Source organism: Phoca vitulina, unplaced genomic scaffold, assembly GCF_004348235.1.
Source record: "Phoca vitulina isolate PV1807 unplaced genomic scaffold, GSC_HSeal_1.0 scaffold8, whole genome shotgun sequence".
In the NCBI taxonomy this organism is placed as follows: Eukaryota; Metazoa; Chordata; class Mammalia; order Carnivora; family Phocidae; genus Phoca; species Phoca vitulina.
The window spans coordinates 50906299-50926760 of record NW_022589711.1 but is presented as its reverse complement, the minus strand read 5'-3'; the positions used below and the strand labels follow the sequence as shown (position 1 = coordinate 50926760).

Below are 20462 nucleotides of genomic sequence, written 5' to 3'. Positions count from 1 at the left end.
TAGCATATCATCCTATTTTAAACCTCTACAAGCCCTTATCTCCATCTAATATTTTTATTTGTTTATTTTTTTGTGATCCGTTCCTAGCATGTAAATTCCACAAGAGCAGAGCTTTGGTCTATCTTGTTCACTGCTGGATCCCTGTCACAGAGTAGAACAGTTCCCAGGACACGATAGGCCCACAGATATTGTTTGAATGCACCAATGGCACCAATTATATGTTAATTCCTTAGATTGGAATATTATTAGACTGGTAAACAGAGAGGCCAAAAATGGTAATCATTGACTATTAACACCTGATGAATCAGAGCAAACATCCAGTCAAACATCATTTTTCAGGGAAGAAAGCTGAGACTTTTTTAAAGATTTATTTATTTATAAGAAAGAGAGAGAGTGGCAGGAGGGGCAGAGGGAGAGAATCTTCAAGCAGACTCCCTGCTGAGCACAGAGCCCAACACAGGGCTCAATCTCACAACCCATGAGATCATGACCCATGAGATCATGACCTAAGCCGAAACCAAGAGTCAGATATTCACCAACTGAGCCACCAGGCACCCCAAAAGCTGAGATTTTAAGAGAATTCTCAGATAAAAGCACAGAGAGAGAGAGAGAGCAGAGGAAAAGCAATGATCTCCTTCCAAAGTCAGCCTCCTACTCTTTGACCAATAGAGAATTTATCCCAACCCTAAATTGTATCCCTAAGTATTATTATTCATCTTTCTCCCCAGGTATGATTATTTGTTACTTACCATAAGATTTTAGAAAATGAAAGAGGGAGAAGTATGCTGTCATGAACTCTGAGAGAGAGAAAGATCAGAGATAACCCGATCTCATATTTCTTTCATAATGTGAAACTCCCACACCTCCAATGAAGCAAACTCTACTTCCTGGGAAAGGCTGTTCCATTTTCAGACAACTCTACTAATAATTACACCATGTGCCAGACATTAGGCTGGGGCCCAGCAGGTGTACTCTGAGCTCCCTCCCACTTAGCACACACGCACGCACCAAACACTGCCCTTTCAACCAGAACAACTCCATTTCTACCTGTTCAAACAACATAAAATCGATATAAGTATATTGATTTCCATTACAAGTTTATGCCTAAACAGGGCCTGCATAGATAAAAATCATTTTGAAAAGCACTAGATTACCAAGCTCTCTCATTAAGAAGGCCGGAAATCTTTTCCACAGTTTGGAAGTGAGTTGAAAGCATTCGCTAGAACAATGGTCACCACTCGTTTTCAGAATGAGGAATCCTTCCTGAGCATTGCTGTTGAGAAATAAATTGTCAAGACCACTTTGGAAAGCACTTTGGCATTACACAGTGAGGTTAAAGATACACACAGTGTGTGATTCAGCACTTCTACTTGTATCTCCTCTACAGAAACTTTACCAGAGTTACCAGGAGTAACTGGGTATACCCGGGTACCAGGAAATACAAACAAGAAAAATTCAAAGCTGGAAACAATCCAAAAGTCCATCAACAATAGAATTGACTTTTTAGAAAGTATAGTCTTACAATGATATATTCTGACACAATGCAAATAAACTATAATTTTGTGCAGTAATATATATCTCACCAATCCAATAAGCAAAAGCAGCAAAACACAAAAGAATATAATCAGTGTGATTTCAATCACAGAAACCTCAAAAATATTGTTATGGTATGCATACATAGTTAGAAAAATATTTTTAAAGGCAAGAAAATTATAATTATACAAGCCAGGTGAGAGGTCACTTCTGCATGGAGTAGGGGCAGACAGCAGAGATGGGTCATAGTTAGGGCAGGCCCCAGGAGAACCTCTGGAGTGCTAGCAGTATTCTCTCTTCTGACTCAGGCAATGATCTTACCAGTTTCGAATTATTATTAAATTGGCTGTATATATATATATTGCACATTTATGACATTTCAAAAACTGCCACACACTCTCAAATGAGTTCTACTTCTGCTTCTGAAGGTTCTACCAATGCTTGTTGGGCATGCATGGCCTTGAACCCAAAGCAATAACTTTAACACTTATCAAGAGTCACACCCCACAATTTTGCAATACCCTCTCCCAGAAAAAAAAAAAAAATCCTAGCAATCTTTAAAAACACCATTCATATAAGACTCTCTCTCTGACGCCTCCTCAGTCAGAATTAATCCTAAGTTTAAAATTGAACTCATTAACCACACACTCCTCTCTCCCTGCATTACCACCACAACCACCACTACACATCCAATTATAAGATTCAGAAATCCAGGAATTCTCTTTAATATTCTTCTCCTTCTCCCTCAACATCTAATTAGTCCAAGGTCTAGTGATCATGTCCCCTAGATATTTCTCAAATTGGTCTCCTCTTCTCCATCCCTGATACTCCTGCCTTATTAGTTCAACCAGTGCTCACACTAGAATCACTGCAAGAGTCATCATGACCCAGTTTCACTTCTCTCTACACTGTTGTTCACATTGTTACAGTTACCTTTCTCAAGCAGACATCTGATTTCAATTCCTTATTAGAGTGACCAACCATCCAGTTTGTCCAATACTGAAGGATTTCTCAGGATGTGACCTTTAGTGCTAATGTCCAGAAAGTCCAGGCAAACCAGTGTGGTTGGTTACCTACTTAAAACCCTTAAATCCCTTTAGAATGGCATGCAGAGTTCTTCCTAATCTTCCCCACGCTATCTCTTCAGCCTCAACTCTCTGTTCTCCCAGTCCCACTCCCCCCCACACACATACACCCTGCACACCAGCTTTGCCAAGCTGCATTCAGTTCTCCGAATGGAATGTGCTTTGTTCCTTTACATCTCAGTACCTTTGTACATTGTGTCTCCTTGACTTGGAATGTCCTTCACCCTAACTGGGCTTGCTGCTAAACTCCTATTCATGCATCTAGATTCTTTTCAATCGGCACTTTCCCACTGAAGTCATCCAGGAATTGGTTGTAGCTTCTTCTGTGTTCTCACAGAAACTTGTATATTCTGTCAGAGCACCAGCCCACCGAAGTCTATCCTCCACCAGATATTGAGCCCTAGGACTTTTCATTGTATACCTAATAGCTTGCACAGGGACTCACACATATTAAGTGCTTAATAAATGAGGGAGGAAGGAAGGGAGGGAAGTAGGAAGGGAGGGAGGGAGAAAGGGAAGGAAGGGAGGGAGGGAGGGAAGGAGGGAGGAAGGGGAAAGAAAATAAAGGAACTCTAGACCAATCTTCTTCAGGAACATAGAAGCAAAAATCTTCAACAAAATATTAACAAATAGAATTCAGCAATATGGTAAGAGAATTATAAACCATTACCAAGTAGGATTTATTCCAAGGATAGGAAGCTACTTTAACACTCAAAAATCAATCAATGTAATCCACCATGTTAACAGACTAAAAAAATGTTTTTTTAATTTAAAGATCACATGATCATAACAATTGACACAGAAAAAAACTTTTGACAAAATTTCACACACATTCATGATAAAAATTCTTAGGGAAATAGGAATGAAAACGAACTTCTTCAACTTCATAAAGAGCATCTTTAGAAACATACAGGTAGCACTAAATTTAATGATGAAACAGCGAATATTTTCCCACTGAGATTAGGAAGAAGATGAGGATGTCTACTTTCACTGCTTTTATTCAACATAAGAGTTGTAGCTAGACAAGAAAAAGAAACAAACAGCATACAGATTTAAAAGTGTTCCTACTTGCATGTGATAGATGTTTGCATAGAAAATCTCAAGGAATCTACAAAAAAAAAAAACCTCGTAGAACTAATGTTAGTTAATCATAGTAATAAGATGCAAGATAAACATATAAAAATCAATTAATTGTATTTCTATAACATTGAATACCAAAATCTGAAATACAAGACCATTTACAATCTCTCAAAAAATGAAATATTTAGGTGTAAATCTAACAAAACACACACAGGACTTGCATTTTGAAAACTATAAAATGCTGATAAGAGAAATCAAAGAAGATTCTAAATAAATGGAGAGATATACCACGTTCATGGTGTGGAAAACTTAACAAAGCAAAGATTTTAATTCTCCCAAATTTAATATATAGATTTAACACAATTCCTATCAAAATCTCAGTAAGATTTTTTGTAGATATAAACAAAATTATTCTAAAATTTATATGGAAAGCAAATGAACTATATCAGCTAAAACAATTTTGAAAAAATGAGAATGAAGTGGAAGCAACAAGTCTACCTGATTTCAGGAATTATTATACACTTCCTTAATCAAGACTGTGTAACACTGGCACATAGATCAATGGAACAGAATAAAAAACAAGAAATAGACCTATATAACTCTGCCCAATTGATTTTTGACAAATGTGCAAAAGCAATTCAATGAAGAAAAAAATAACCTTTTCAACAAGTAGTGCTGGAGCAATTGGACATCCACATTACAAACACATTGCCACCACATATTCAATAAAGAACTAGTATCTAGAATACATAAAGAACACCCAAATCTCAACAGTAAAATATCAAACAATTCAATTAGATAATTGACAAAAGACATGAAAATACCCATGGCAAATAAGCACACAAAAAGATCTTCAAAATCATTAGCTATTAAGAAAATTCAAATTGAAACCACAATGAGATATTACTATATAGCTATATAGAGAATGGTTAGAGATAAATTGTCAGAATGGTTAAGATAAAAAATAGTGAAAACAGCAAATGCTGGTGAGGATTTGGAGAACCAGGATCACTCATACATTGCCAATGGGAATGTAAATAGTACAACCACACTGGAAAACAGTTTGGTCGTTTCCTTAAAAACTAAACATGAAACTACCATGCAACCCAGCAATTGCTCTCCTGAGCATTTATCCCAGAAAAATAAAAACCTATGCTCACATAAAAACCTATTCAAAAATTTTTACAGCAATTTTATTCATAATAGCCAAACACTGGAAACAACTACGTCTTTCAACGGATTAATGGTTTAAATAAACCATGGCACCATGAAATATCACCAAAAACTACTCAGCAATAAAAAAGAATGAACTATTGATACACAAAACAACTTAGATCAATCTCTAGGGAATTATGCTGGGTAAAAAAAGTCAATCCCAAAGTTCACATACTGTATGATCTTATTTATATAACATTCTTGATATGAGAAAATTACAGAAACAGAAAGCAGAATAGTGGTTGCCAGGGCTTAAGGAGTAGGGATCGATGGGGAAAAAAATGGATGTGGCTATAAAAAGGCAAAACGAAGGATACTTGTGATGATGGAAATGTTGTGTACCTTGACCTATCAGAGTGAATTCCCTGATTGTGATATTTTACTATAGTTTTGCAAGATACTACCAATGGGGAAAATGGGTAAAGCATACACAGAATCTCTGTGTATTATTTCTTGCAACTGAATGCGAATCTAAAATTATCTTTACAAAAAATAACTTTAAAAAAATGAATGTGTTGGACTGGATTATCTTTGAGTGACTTTCTCTATCTGAAATTCCATAATTTGGGAAATCTAAGGATCCACTGGCTCTTGGTTATACATGGCTGTACTCTTTCCAACAGGGGAAGCTTCTTATATATCTGGTCACCAATGTTCATGCTGGTAAGTAAGGGTCTGGGCAACCTCAAAATGAAGATAAGTATGTAACTACATCAGACAGATCCTATAGATCTAGATCTATTTAGAGATGGAAAAAAAACAGAGGCCCAGCAAGGGGAAACTCCTCACACAAAATGAACGATTAATGGAAGAATCCAGATTAGAAAGAACCTAGGCTTTCCGCTGTGAATTGTGCAAGACTGTTGAATCTCAGATCTGTACCTCTGAAACAAATAATGCAATATATGTTAAGAAAGAAAAAAAGAAGAAGAAGAATGTAGCAGGAGGGGAAGAATGAAGGGGGGGAAATTGGAGGGGGAGAAGAACCATGAGAGACGATGGACTCTGAAAAACAAACTGAGGGTTCTAGAGGGGAGGGGGTTGGGAGGATGGGTTAGCCTGGTGATGGGTATTGAGGAGGGCACGTTCTGCGTGGAGCACTGGGTGTTATGCACAAACAATGAATCATGGAACACTATATCTAAAACTAATGATGTAATGTATGGGGATTAACATAACAATAAAAAATTTAAAAAAAAAAAAAGAAAGAACCTAGGCTTCCAAACAGGGCACTTTCCACCACAGCAGTTTGTAAATATCTACTGACCACACTGACAGCCATTTAAATCCTTAAACGCCACCCAGCCCAAGCCTTTCCAGAGCTCTCCTAAACCATCACTGGTGGATGCAAAACTTGGACAACCCTAACAAGTAACACTTTAGTATGGCAATAAAGAAAAAAAAATTTTTAATAAGATCAGAAAAAAAAAAGAGAGAGATCAGAAGGAAAAGGGTAGGCTCAGCAAACTTCTTCTGTGAAGTACCAGATGGAAAATATTTTCAGCCTCATGAGCCACGTGTTCTCTCTAACAACCATTCAGCTCTGTCATTGCAGTACAACAGCAACCAGAGACAATCTGTAAACAAATGCAGGAGGCTGTTTTCCAATAAAATTTTATTTTCAGATAAGTCAGTGAGCCAGATGTCACCCACAGTCAATAGTTTGTGGACCCCTGCCACAGAGAAACAATGGAAACATTTGGTCTTTGTGCCTATAGTGAGAGTATCTACCCAATGAGGTTACTGTGAATAAAGTATCACATGGAGGAGCTAAGCAATGGGCACAGGACCTAGTAAGTAGTCAATAAATGTGAACTATGCCACATGAAGAGTGGTTGAAGAAACTGAGTGTGTTTAGATTGAAGAAGAGATGCCAGGAGGGATGAAGATGGGGGACATATAGGAACAACTTTTAAATGCCTGAGAATAGGAAGTTGATTTTTGACAGGTGGCCCCAAAAGGCAAAAGAAGTAGGACTAATGAATTCAGGTTAATGGAACCATATTTCAGTTCAACATAGGAAGAGTCTTTACAATAGTCATTCTGTCTCACAAGGAAATGACTTGTCATGCTAAGTTTCCTTTTCTGAGGGCATTTTAGGAAAGCTTGGATGGGCAAGTAATAAGCAGGAGAAAGACAAAGTTTGGGTTATTGGAAAGTTGATTCTATGGAACAGGTGAAATGAAGTATAATAATTCAATCATCTATTTTTCTGAATTCTAATCCTTATTTACCTTTAGATCTGTATGCTATTTCTTTTTTTTTTTTTTAAGATTTTATTTATTTATTTGACAGAGAGATACCGAGAGTAGGAACACAAGCAGGGGGAGTGAGAGAGGGAGAAGCAGGCTTCCCGCCGAGCAGGGAGCCCAATATGGGCTTGATCCCAGGACCCTGGGACCATGACCTGAGCCGAAGGCAGACACTTAATGGCTGAGGCATCCAGGTGCCCCAATATATGCCATTTTATATAGTTTTGGAATGTAACTGTAACTAGCTATATTCATCCACCAATACATATTGTGTATTTATATTTTTTCTAAGCATTGGAGATACAGCGGTGAATAGTTGATCAATAAGTCATTAAAAATTAAATAGAAAAGCATATCCTCCCTTGGGGTAGCAAAATATTCCACTTTTATTTGTATATTATTGGCTATTTTTTAATTGGGATACTCTGTAGGCAATTATTTCAATAATATTAAAACTCAAAAATAAAATTGTTTCCCTGTTCTGGGAACTTGTGTAAAAGTTCAGAAGGAAGATGATTAGATTTTTCTCCCCATAAGGTTGAAGGACCCCACAATCAGGCCTTTATTAAAGAACAGATACTCTAACTGTGATCACAGGGGATAGAATTTGCTACCAAAATAATAGGAATTCTAGCTTTTACTTATTCCTCCTACAGAAGAAACAGCAGGAGGACGCTACATGGGAAATTTTCTGAAATGAAATATAAAGGGCCCGCAGTTTGTTACTAGAGCCTCGTCGTCTGCTATGGTCAGAACTGACCCTTTATATGCACATGATGCTTTCTGCATGAAAAACCATTAAGTAAACAGAAGCTTCACAACTTCCTAGTACACACTCTCTCCTCATAGTTCTCTGGGATAGACAATGGCAAACACGGCCTTTCTGAGCATCAGAAGCAGATCCCATCCTGGCAATTCCTTATTAGCCTAGATGTCTACTGCTAAGAGGGATTTTGAAAGAATGTGCACACCTCCAAAGGTATGATTTTAGGCCACTAAGAAAGACTCTTGGTCTTAAAAAAAAAAAAAAAAAGCAATCCCTCTAACTTATGCAAAACACAGAATAAAGACTTGTATGCAAGTATGTTCACTGCAATATTAGTAGTAGTAACAAATAGAAAGCAATCTTTGAATAAAAGAATAGGGTAATTATTAAATATTATATAGGCATTAAAATAATATTTATTAAGTATTTTAATAATATGAGGAAAAATATACGTAATAATATTAAGTAAAGAGAGACAACATGAAAGTATACAGTACAATTTCAAATTTAATTGAAATAAGGTGAGGCACAAACAAGAAAGACGGGAAGACAAATACATCAGATAAAACACTAACGACATGTACCTTGGGTGATGGAATAATCATGATTCTTCTTTTACATCTGTGTTGAGCACATTCTATTTATTTTTTTTTAAGATTTATTTATTTATTTGAGGGGGGGCGCACGCGTGTGCACGCACACAAGAGGCAGGGAAGGGACAGAGAGAGAGGGAGAGAGAAACCCCAAGCAGACTAGCCACTGAGCAAGCAGCCTCACCAGAGGCTCCATCCCAGGACCCTGAGATCATTACCTGAGTCGAAATCAAGAGTTGGCCACTTAATCAACTGAGCCACCCAGGCACCCCAGTATTACACACATTTTAATCACTAAATATGTTTCACTTTTAACATCTGAAAAATAAATATGTATGTTTTAAAGGTCCTTTTCTACTTCTTCACAGATATCTAAAATACCAGTAGGAGAGCTCTAAATTTTATATTCTCTCTAGCAAAAATAATCATGTAGGGGACCTGTCCACTTTAAACACTATCTGTTCAGTTCAATTAAACTATTATTTATTGACTATCGTATTAGACATTCTGTTTATCCATTTGTATTTTTTTGTTGAGACCACTCAATCCCCACTTATCTCATTCACTTTTTTCTGTCACACCACCACTTCCTCATCATCAGCTGTGCTTCATGTAGAGCTAACTTTGACCCTAACTCCAGACGTGGACGTGTAACTAAGAGCTTGGTATTCTTCTGGCCCCACTAATAAGTTTGAAAAGGGAGATGATCGGGGTGCCTGGGTGGCTCAGTCAGTAAAAGCGTCTGCCTTCAGCTCAGGTCAAGATCTCACCTGTTCTCTCTCTCTCTGTCAAACAAATAAAATCTTTAAAAGGAGGGGGGGATGATCTAATCAGAGCCAGTTAGAAAACAAAACGAGCATTTTGCTGAGACTCTTGAAAGAAGGGCAATTTTTTTCCACTGGTATAGTACCTGAGGATATGTAATATTTTCAGTTACCAGAGGGCCCCAAGTAAAGTTTGAAAATAAAACCATTATGGCCCAAATGAACACAGGTCAATTACTTCTAAGTAAGAAATCCTCTACCAGGATGAAGGCAAAAATCAATTGATGCTGGATGAAGGATAGAAGCAAATAGCTTCTACAACTTACCATCCTGAAGCCAAGATTCTACAAAATCAAGCCCAGGTAACTGCTAGGAGAGGGCAGAAAACTCCCACCTGAAGCCAACTTCAGATAAAAGACAGAGGTAGCTGCCATGCAGAGGACGAACAGGAATATTAATAAAGCACCACTCCCACTCCTCTAAGCCCAGACACAAACGGACTGCCCAAGACTAAGTAGAACGAGGGCAACGGGGAACCTTCTCTACCCCTACTAGAAGCTTAGCACTGAGTGACAAGCCAAGGAGACCACCCCGGGGGGAGGGGTGAGAGCACAAGGAGAGACCACTTCAGTAATGCAGACACGCACTGAGGGCTGATCTGATTCCAGCATCTGTGCCCCTGTTTCCTTCTGTGCCCAAAAGATCAGAGAGCTGTGACTTTTGTAAAAACAGACCTGGAAGCTTTGTCTCTCACAAGCGTAAAATGAGTACAAAGTATAAAACAGCTGCTAAACTAATATGGTCTTGGGCTTATTTACGCAGTTGTTGAAGTGGTCACAGTAGTGGTAGCAGCAATAGTAGTAATAGCAGTGGTGGTGGTAGTAGTAACATGAGGCCACGTCAAAGGCCTAAGGCAGTTAGAGTAGGAGCTTTGGCGTCCAGCTGCCTAGGTTCCAGATCTGTTTTTGCTGCTTCTTAGCTTCCAGACTTGGACAAATTATATAATTTCTCAGTGTTTCCTTTTGTAAAATTGGCATTGACCACTCAAGAGTTCGTAAAGAAGATAAAAACTCTTTTAAGATGTGCACAAACATCTTCAGTTCACCTTATCAGAAACATGTTAAGTAACTTCAGTGTTGCACATAAGATACAGACATGAAATAAGGCCCATATCTGCTGATAACAACTCACAACGTTGGGGGAGAAGGATAAACACATGACTCTACTATAAAACCTAGTGAAAATTGCCAAGATAGGCATTCATATCTACTCCAGACAAGCAAGTGATGAAGTGTGACCCAGGTGCTCCCAGATGGCCTTTAGGAAGGGAATCAGATTTGAGATGGCTTCTGGTGAATAGGCAGGACTCAGATGGCCAGGTATCAAGGTGGAGACATGTCCCTGGCAAAGAAAGTACATAATGTATTCTGGAAAAACAAGCAGACCACATTTGGGTAAGCAGAGCAAATGGCATGTAAGTAATTGCCTGTTGAAATTGGCTAAAGGAAAAACCTACACAGGGTGGCTTGGTCTCCAAGCTGAAGATCCTTACTTTGCTTGATGATTCCAAGTTGAAACAGAGCAAAGTTGCAGGTAAATGTGTGCCATAAAAATCAACCTTATTTTTCCACTAAAAAGCAAGTAAAAGTAACCACTTATCTAGCCAAACTCATTTCTTGGATCCTTTTGTTTTTGAACTAGCCTCAAAACATTGATATCATAGTATCATCTCTACTGATTCTGAGACTTGAGTACCAGAGCTTCAAAATCCTCCATCCATGGCTCCAAGATGCTAATAGATTCTGGAAATGCTAAAATCTTACAGTCCCAGCCAGAGCCCTGTGTATGCAACCACGAAAATCAGAAAGTGTCCTACCCTGAGGGACATATTTCTCTGGAAAGTATGCAGTACACTGGGCCTCCTCTCTGCTCTGATTTCTGAGGAGGCATCTAGGGCATAGCTGTGCTCATTGTCCAGAAGAGTAGCCTTAGGCTGAGGATAGAACTGAGGAGGCAGTGTTCTGAGCTGCCTTCCATCTCTACCCAGGCTGTGGTTTCAGACAGCTCACCGAGGTTTACATGACAGGCATCCAGAAATAGCTGTAGGCCACGGAGGTAGGGGACCCCACTCTGGCTAGTCTTCACAAAGCTTTAAAATAGCGACAAAGACTTGAAAATGGCACCCAGGAATGGATCTGGACACATCACCAATGCACCAATGCTTTTGAAGGTCAAGTTCCTGTGCTCTGTTTCTGTAGGCCTGAGGACCCTATAGGGTTCAGCATTGGTTAATCGTTTACCAATGGATTTACTCTTTATTCATAACTAATTCACATAACAACTGCCATAAATTTCCAGTTCCCACTTGATATCTCCAGATATGTTCTCCTTTCCTTGACTAAAAACTCAGAGTGCTTTGAAAAAAATCAAAAGTGTCACTTAAATTTCCTAAGACATTTCATAGTGATTTTATCTACCTGTTTTAAAACTTTTGAAATCATATCCTTGTGTGTGTTGGAGAGGACCTCAAGAAACCACCTGCATTGGTCCCTGGTTCAAACTAGTAAGGTATTATTATTTCCACCTTATAAATGAGACAAAGCGAAAGAGATGTGACCATGATTTGCTTTAAGGGTATAAGAATAAATAATGGCAGAGCCAACACAACAATGCTGGTCTCCAGTCTCCTAATGTTGTGTTTCTTTCATTTATGCCCTGCCATTTTTGCCACCATTAACAACTAAAACAGTGCATCCAGAATTTAGCAAAAGTAAGAGGCAGTAAACCAAGGTGGCTGGGTGGCTCAGTCAGTTAAGTGACTGACTCTTGATTTCAGGTCAGGTCAGGATCTTGGGGCCATGGGATCAGCCCGCGTCGGGCTCGCGCACAGCATGGAGTCTGCTTGAGATTCTCTCCTTCTCCCTCTGCCCCTCCCCACCTAAAATAAATACATAAATCTTAAAAAAAAAGAAAGAAAGAAAGAAAAGAGGCAGTAAACTGTTATGTTTAAACTGGGGTCTTAAGCCATAGCCTTCCATATACTTAGCCAAATGAGCTTGGTCAAGTTACTTAACCTCTCTACACCTCAGTTCCTACATGTGCAGAAGAGAGATGATAATTCCTCTTAAGGTTTCTGAGAGAATTAAATACATTACTATATGTAAAGTTCCTGGTCCAGATCAATCACCATCTAAGTATCTGCTACTGCTGTAGCCATTTCCACTCCCAACCTGTTCCTACTTTTCCCTGCGGGATTCAGCACTTGCGTCACCTCCTCCCATTGTACAGACTAGGAACCTTAAAGACATCCTTAGTCCTACTCATCCTATTCACCCCTTCTCTCTTACCCCACAGTCTATGGATTATGAAGTCTTTTCAATTCTAATTTCTAAGTATCTTTCAAATCCCTCCTCTACTCAGCATCCTCTACGTCAAGGCTGCAGTTGCACACTGAATCTTCTCTTTATATACTCCCCAACTTGTTTCTGGTACAGTTTTTTTCATGGGCCAGTGTTTGGGAATCATTGGAAAAGATAAAATGTGCACTTGTGAGCGTGTCTTATAAAGTCTTTCACTTTCAGGCCCTCACCTACCCCTCCAGGGAAATTAGATGCCATCTCCCCCCTTGACTGTGCTGCTCCTTATTCTGTGCCCCCACAGCTCTGTGTGTGTGACTCCCTCAGTGGCACCTGTTTTATCACAGTTTCATTGAGTTTGCACTCCTGGCTGCCCCACTTGTAGGGCCAGCTACATGGCCACGTGTCTGTCTAATCCCACAGGGCCCTGCTCGCAAAAGGGCCCTGAACTCGATTTAATGCTCTGCTAGAGCCATCCTGAAATTCTTAATAATTGTTGAACAAGGGGCAACTCATTTTCATTTTGCACTGGGCCCCACAAATTATGTACTCAGTCCTGCCCGCTCGACTGTGAACTCCTTAAAAACAAAAGCTTTTTGCTATTCACTCAAAATCCTCCTTGGTTAGCACAGAGAAGTCCTGGCACAGAGTAAGCATTTGGTAAATATTTGTTGAGTTTATACATGAACGGATAAAAGGATAGCATAAAGTATCTCATAGAAAAATAGTATAGTATGGTTAATTAACTCCGAAGAATAAGCTTTGTTTGTGCTTGGGGGAAAGAGGAGTCAATTGATAAATTCACAAAATGACTGGCCATTCCAAATAAATAACACAAAATTTCCTAACTAAGTTTCGTTTTTTATTATTTAAACTGTTTCTCCTTTTAAGCCCTGCTGTCTCCCTGTTCTTCTCAGAATGCAAAACTACAGGTTAATGGAGCTTGGAATTACGCTATCAAATATACCCTGACTGTTTGTGCCAAGCACTATACACAATTCTGGGAATAGTGGGAAAGGGAAGGGGGAGGCCATACAAAGGTGAACTAAGCAGGGTCCCTGTCCTCAAAAAGCAGTTAAATGTTACCCCTCAAGAGTTTATATCAAAGATGAGTTGACTTCATGGGAGTTCTGCAGCAATGAATCAAGAATAAAGACACTAGACTTGGCCAGTAGCCCAGCTTCCTGAACATTTCAACTGACAAAATGTCTCAGTCTGAACACAATTCCCCCACTATGAGATCTGTGGGTTCACTAGTTAACATTGGCAAACAACTCGGAGGTGCTCATGGAGCATAATAAATAAGTGGCTATTGAGGTGGGGGGAGGTGCTTTTGCTTCCTGGTGTTAGAGAAGAAAAGACAAACATCAGCTGTGAAAGTGAGCCAGTTAATTGGTGAGGACAGATGTCCCTTGCTCATGCTGAAGGCACGATGGGGCTTCCAATGTGGCAAAGACCACACACCACCCTGCCGCCTTATTATGCGCTCAGGGCAGTACTAACTTCTTACTCTCAGAAACGACATGGAAGTTCAAAGAGAGTTTCTCTTGCTTTTCCCGATTCAACAGGTTTTACTTAACCAGTCTACTAGTTGATAAAACATGAGCTATAACATTAAGAGAGTCTAGTCAAAAAAACAAATGCTAATAAACTTATTGAGATGTGCTCAATTTCAAATCAAGGAAATGCAGAAATAATACAGCCATAAAGTATCATTTTCATATAGCAGGTGAACCCAAGTTAAAAAGATTGATAATGTTCAACATTGGCAAGTATGGTAGAAAAAGCAAGTATTCTCAAAAAAGAGTGCTAGTCAGAGTGTAAATTGGTAAAAGCACAATCTTCTGAAAGGCAATTTAGCATTACGTATCAATCAAAATTTAAAACACACATCCCCTTTTGTGCATCAATGCTATTTTTAGGACTTTATTCTAAGGAAATAATCTGACAAATATGTGAAATTACATGTACAAAGCTGTCCATCACAGCCCAAAAATTTAGAATTAACAAAGCGTGCAACATGAGAGATTTGCTTAATATAGCATAGTTCATCCAGATACAATTTAAATGTTAAAATAGTTATGTGGAGCTACAATTCTCAAGAGAAAAATATAGGCATTATAAATTCTTAGGTGTAATGAAAAGGACAGCTTAAAAAACATATAGATGGAATGACTCCATTTTTTGTTTAAAAAAATATATTTGTGAATATGTGTATGCATGCTTTTTAGAATAGACTATGATTGCTTTTATTGTGTTTTGGCATGATGCATAGTACAAATAAACAGATGATATCCAAATACAACATGCTTACTGTATTTAGACATGTATCGGGGGAAAAGGGAAGTCTTAAAGAAATAATATGTTCAGTGGTATGCTGGTAAATATTTAACAACTGGCCTTCAGGTGGGGCAAGACTCAAGTCCTGGGTAGCATTTACCAATTTCTACGGCATAAATACTCCCAACATTATTCATTTCAGGCTACTGAATATGGAGTTGAAAGAGATGAACAGTAGCACACCACTATGTAGTATTCCCATGATACAGATACACAGACGTAAATAAACAGAACGGTATAGAGAATATTAAAATGTAATAAAAAATTAGAAAGTTTTGTCTATTAGATGAGTTAGATGAATTTTGTGGATTCATCTTTTATAAGTCTTTAGAAGGAGGGTCAACAATACTGATCGTGTCTGAGTGGAAGATTTATAAATCATATTTACTTCATTTTTTAGATTTTTATATGTCATTTCAATATTTTTATAGTGAACATATGTTATCTTTATAATCAGAAAAATCAAGGGTTTTATTTTCTTTCTTATTTGCTAGAAATTAGGAAAGAAAAAAATCAGGGAACATTACTTTTAAAAACAAGTCTCACTTGGGCGCCTGGGTGGCTCAGTTGGTTAAGCGACTGCCTTCGGCTCAGGTCATGATCCTGGAGTCCCTGGATCGAGTCCTGCATCGGGCTCCCTGCTCGGCAAGGAGCCTGCTTCTCCCTCTAACCCTCCCCCCTCTCATGTACTCTCTCTCTCTCTCATTCTCGCTCTCTCAAATAAATAAATAAATCTTTAAAAAAAAAAAAAGTCTCACTAGAATAAAAATAAAGCACTTCCCCAAAAGGAGTATGGTTTCATTAGGGTGTAACGAAGGATAACGGTGAGCAGCGTTCTAAACAATTAAACCATGATATTAATCAATTAACCACTTTGTTAAGTCATGGTATAAGGAAATGGGCATTTAGTATTTCTTTTTTTTTTTTAAGATTTTATTTATTTATTTGACAGAGAGAGCAGAGGGAAAGGGGAGAAGCAGATTCCCCACTGAGCAGGGAGCCCGAGGCTCTATCCCAGGACCCTGGGATCACGACCCAAACTAAGGCAGCTGCTTAACCGACTGAGCCACCCAAGCACCCGAGCACTTAGTATTTCTAAGGCATTTCAAAACATAAATATGTATCCACAGAATTCAAAGGAATTCGAGCTCCCAGGCAATCTGATACTCCTGATTGGAAGTTAGTTCGAAGAAGAGTTGAGGTTTTCCCAAAGTAAGCACTACAAGGTTGGGTATAAGGTAGTTCAGCTCCTCTCCATTTATAAATGGTCACTATAGCTTGTGAGTAAAAGTATACAGTCCTTACTTGTGGTTATTTAATGAGAAGAGATGACCTCACTTCGGGGTTAGTAGTTATTCAACTGGTTAATTTCTGAAGCCCTGATTCTTCCTATCTTTGTTTAGATAATAGCAGCTTACACTCACTTAGAATTTTATATTTCTCAAAACACTTCCTCAGAGATTATTTCAGCTCATCCTCATAAAAGCCCTATGAGACAGTAGAGTAGGAAAGACCATTCCTACTGGACAGATTTGGAAACAGGGTAAAGCAGCAAGTGACTAGCCCAAGACTAGTGAGAGCCAGGCCTCTGATCCACTTGCAGCACTGGCTAGGCATCAGTCTGCTCTTTGAGGCTACAAGGCAGTCATCTGGGTGAACCTGCTCTCAAGGTTACTTTCTCCCCTTTTCTTCCTTGTCCTTTGAACAAATTCTTTCTTCTCCTGACTCCTGTCTCATTTTGCACTTAAGAATATTACTTTCATATCACCTAGCGTTGCTCTTTAGTTCCTCTTTCTTTTATTCTAGAATGGAAGACAGTCCAGGCATCGTTAGGCCTGGAAATATTCCTGTTCTTCATTTGACATGAGGGCTAAACCCTAGAATGTTGTTTTTTCTTGAAATCTGAAGTCATTTCTATCATTGGAGGAATGTCTTCTGCAAAGGTCCAAATGGTGTATATTATAAAGCAAGAAACTATAAACACTTTGATGTGACACACTTCTAGACAATTTTTTGGCTTTCTAAAAGGGATTAAAATTCAAGCCAGAGGAGACAGACTTATTCAGGAAATACAAGTCTACAAATTATATATAACAAAATAGATCCTGGGGAATCTAAGATCAGACATTCTCCTAAGCTCTGTTATCTTAAGGGAGGAAGTGTGTTCTGTTAAGAGTATAATGTCCTGGAGAACTGAAAAAGGTATCACTGGGCTATGTTTAGGTCCAGAGACAAAAGAGGTGCCAACTTAATTAATGTGGTGCCTCAGCTCCTGGACTTATTGGCTGATGCCACCTTAGACAAGCAAATTCTCAGTGCATCAATTTCTTCATCTTTAAAGTGGAAATCATAGCATGTACCTCACAAAGTATAGTAAAAACCAAATTAGCAAGTGGCCAAGAAAATACTTGGTAAACTAAAACTCACTATAAAAACACATGGAATATCTTGAAGATATCTTGATAATTTTTGTGAGATCTTCCCATTCACAACACCATGGATGGACGTAGAAGGTATTATGCTAAGTGAAGTCAGACAGAGAAAGACAAATACCATATGATTTCACCCATATGCGGAATCTAAAAAACAAAATAAAACCAACAAACAAACAAAAACAGGCTCATAAACACAAAGAACAAACTGGTGGTTGCCAGAGGGGAGGGCACTGAGGGAATGGGCAAAATTGGTGAAGGGGACAAAGAGCTACAAACTTCTGGTTATAAAATGAAAAAGTTACGGGGATGAAAAGTACAGCATAGGGAATATAGTCACTAAAATTGTAATAACATTGTCTGGTGACAGATGGTAACCACACTTATTGTGGTGAGCATTTCATAATGTAGAGAATTGTCAAATCACTATACTGTACACCCGAAACTAACACGACATTGTATGTCAATTGTACTCTATCAAAACCAAATAAATAAAAAGAGATCTTCAGAATTTTGCAAGTTTACAGCGATAGGCGAAGGGGGCATGGGGAATGGAGTAGTGAGTGACAAAGGGACAGAGTCAGACACAGCAACAGGCAGGTGGCCAGGTTTCTCCGGGCGGAAAAAGATGGAGAGCTCAAGACTGCATACTAATGGCTTCACCTCTGCTGAGACCGCTGGCCAGACGAGTCCAGTCCATAAAACACAGAGTCCCCTTTCCATACCAAAGGTCCTCTCCTAACTGGACTTTCAGCTGCATACAACATGAAGTGGACACCCTGACTCACTAGGCAGTGCCATTATGAAGATGAAGTCTGAACAAAATCGCCACGCTGCAGTGTGTAGGCTAAAGAAGGACAGTCGTTTCCCCAGTACTGGGAATGTCTGCTAGCAAGTGGATGACTCTCAATGACTATTGAGTGGTAAATTGTCAAAGAGCAGAAATGAGTGTATGAGAAAAGAGTGGGTGTGTTTCCATCTGAGGATGTGAGGGAGGAGCCCCTGCCTTCCGGTGAAGAGCATTCCAGATGAGGGTCAAATTGTCAACTGAATACAGACAATAATAGAATATTGACTCTCCAAAGAAAACACTTTGGAGAAGTAAGGACTATAGCCAACATAGCATTAGAAAGTCATTTCGAGGGATGTTTGTGTAGGGCCTAAAGATAATTGTCATTCGGCAGCCCAATCTGAAAGAAGTAAGGAGATGGTTAAGAAGCTCATGTCCATTTGGGTGCCTTTTATTCCCTTACAATTTTTTCAGCTTTGATAGCACAAGGGATCTACTCTTGAAGGTCCAAAAAAATGTTGTTGCTATAGGAACAGGTAAGCAGATTAAACTTGAAAGACCAGTTCAGGAACAAAGAATTTAATAGTCAGGGCTAAAGCAATTAGCCAAGAAAAAATTTAAATAAATATCTTTTGGGTTTGTTATTTCTATATTAATTCCAGGAAGATAAAATGCTATTATAGAATGGGAGTATGGCATTTTAATTACACCACTACGGGCATAACACAATTAGCAGAAAGGCCTTATTAACCAAAAGTACACATTTCTAACTCTCTCTTGATTACTCTGTAATTGAGAAATACAGCTTAAATTCAGCAAGAGCATAAGAATCATCTCTGATTTTCCTATAGTTCCCCAGAGGAGAGCACATCTAAAATAAAAGAGACAATGAACTACATACAGAAAGTTGTCTGTAACCAATCTCCATAACTAGAGACCTACAAGCAAAATTTGAGAAGTAAACAGAAAAGTGTATAGGCTGATAATTGTTAATATTTTATGTTTTCCCCACCCAGCATTCTTTGGGAACACATATGTGAGAAGAGAAGACAATCAGAGACTCAGCCGCATTCCTACCTCACAGTTGCTCTTCCACTTCTTCCTATCAAGGAATACACTGCTTCCAACATTAGAGGTTTGCTGAAATTATTAAAGTTCTGAACAGAACTTGCTAGACTCGTGAGGCTCAAAAATGCATCATAAAGTGGTATTGTGCTTCTCTCTCTGTGTCTATCCCTTCTTGATAAAATGAATACAATGTTTTCATCCTAGCAAATTTCTGCTGTCAGAGATTACACTTACGGGACAGAGAAATCTCTTGGACACTACCTTTTCTCACATAATACCAGAGTCAAATTGCAGAGAAGCACATGAGTGTGTCTGAGAGTGTGCGTACCCGCTCGCGCGCATATGTGTGTGTGTGTGTGTGTGTGTGTGTGTGTGTGTGTGGCAGGGGACAGTATTGGAGGCTGGGGAATGGGAAGGGGAAGAGGGGAGTGTGGCTAGAATCTTACCATCTCATTCTCTTCTCCTTCATTGAGCAGAGCGTGCTGGCCCTTCTCAAAGTGGTCCCCCATGAAAAAGTGACTCCACTCCTCCTCCCTGGCCTTCCTGAGCAGGAGCCTCCGGGACTAACTTGCCAAGCCACCGCAGCTCGCCAGTGGACGGAAAGAGTTAATGATCCTCCAGGTTAAGACTCCTTCTTGAGCACACACCTACTCTCAGCAAATGACAATACTTAGCAAACTGAACTCCTCCCACGAGTCACCCTCTGCTCCGAGGAATTTCTGCCTTGCTTACTGCATTGTCCCAGAGCAGCTGTCCCAAAACAGGCTGCTCCCATGCCGGTCTTTTTGTGCCCAACTTCCAGGGAAAGAACTCATTGCCTGCCCAGTGCCTGCCAGCATAAGACATCTGACTGCAAATCCAACAGGACAATGCAGAGTTGGCAGGACCTTTCCAAGGAGTGGGGGAGCGGGCTCAAGAACTCCCAGGTCACTGCTTTATTCACAGAGGCTAAGGAATTGGGGGTGGGGAAGGCTAAAAGAGCTGCAGATTTTATTCGATTAATGAAAGCCCCAATCCACCAGCTTTTAATAGTATCCTCATTCATTTTGCTTACAAAAGGTACAAGTTATGACTAATCCTCCTCCAAAGTTATTTGTGACCACATTTCTTTGTGTATGCAAAAAGCATTCTACTCAACGTGTATGTGGAATTAAGTTTACTTTTGCAAAAAAACAGAGAGAGAGAACA

General features: G+C 39.2%; 1 protein-coding gene across 3 annotated transcripts in view; it reads right to left on the bottom strand.

Moving 5' to 3' along the window:
• Window positions 1-20110, bottom strand: part of ATP13A4 (ATPase 13A4) — a 125562-nt gene extending 105452 nt beyond the window's left edge. For all 3 annotated transcript variants that reach the window (XM_032406897.1, XM_032406898.1, XM_032406899.1), the window contains exon 1: window positions 19721-20110. In XM_032406897.1, coding sequence (XP_032262788.1) covers window positions 19721-19783 — 63 coding nt within the window. In that variant the 5' untranslated portion in view covers window positions 19784-20110. The remainder of the gene's footprint in view (window positions 1-19720) is intronic.
• Window positions 20111-20462: the final 352 nt, after the last annotated feature.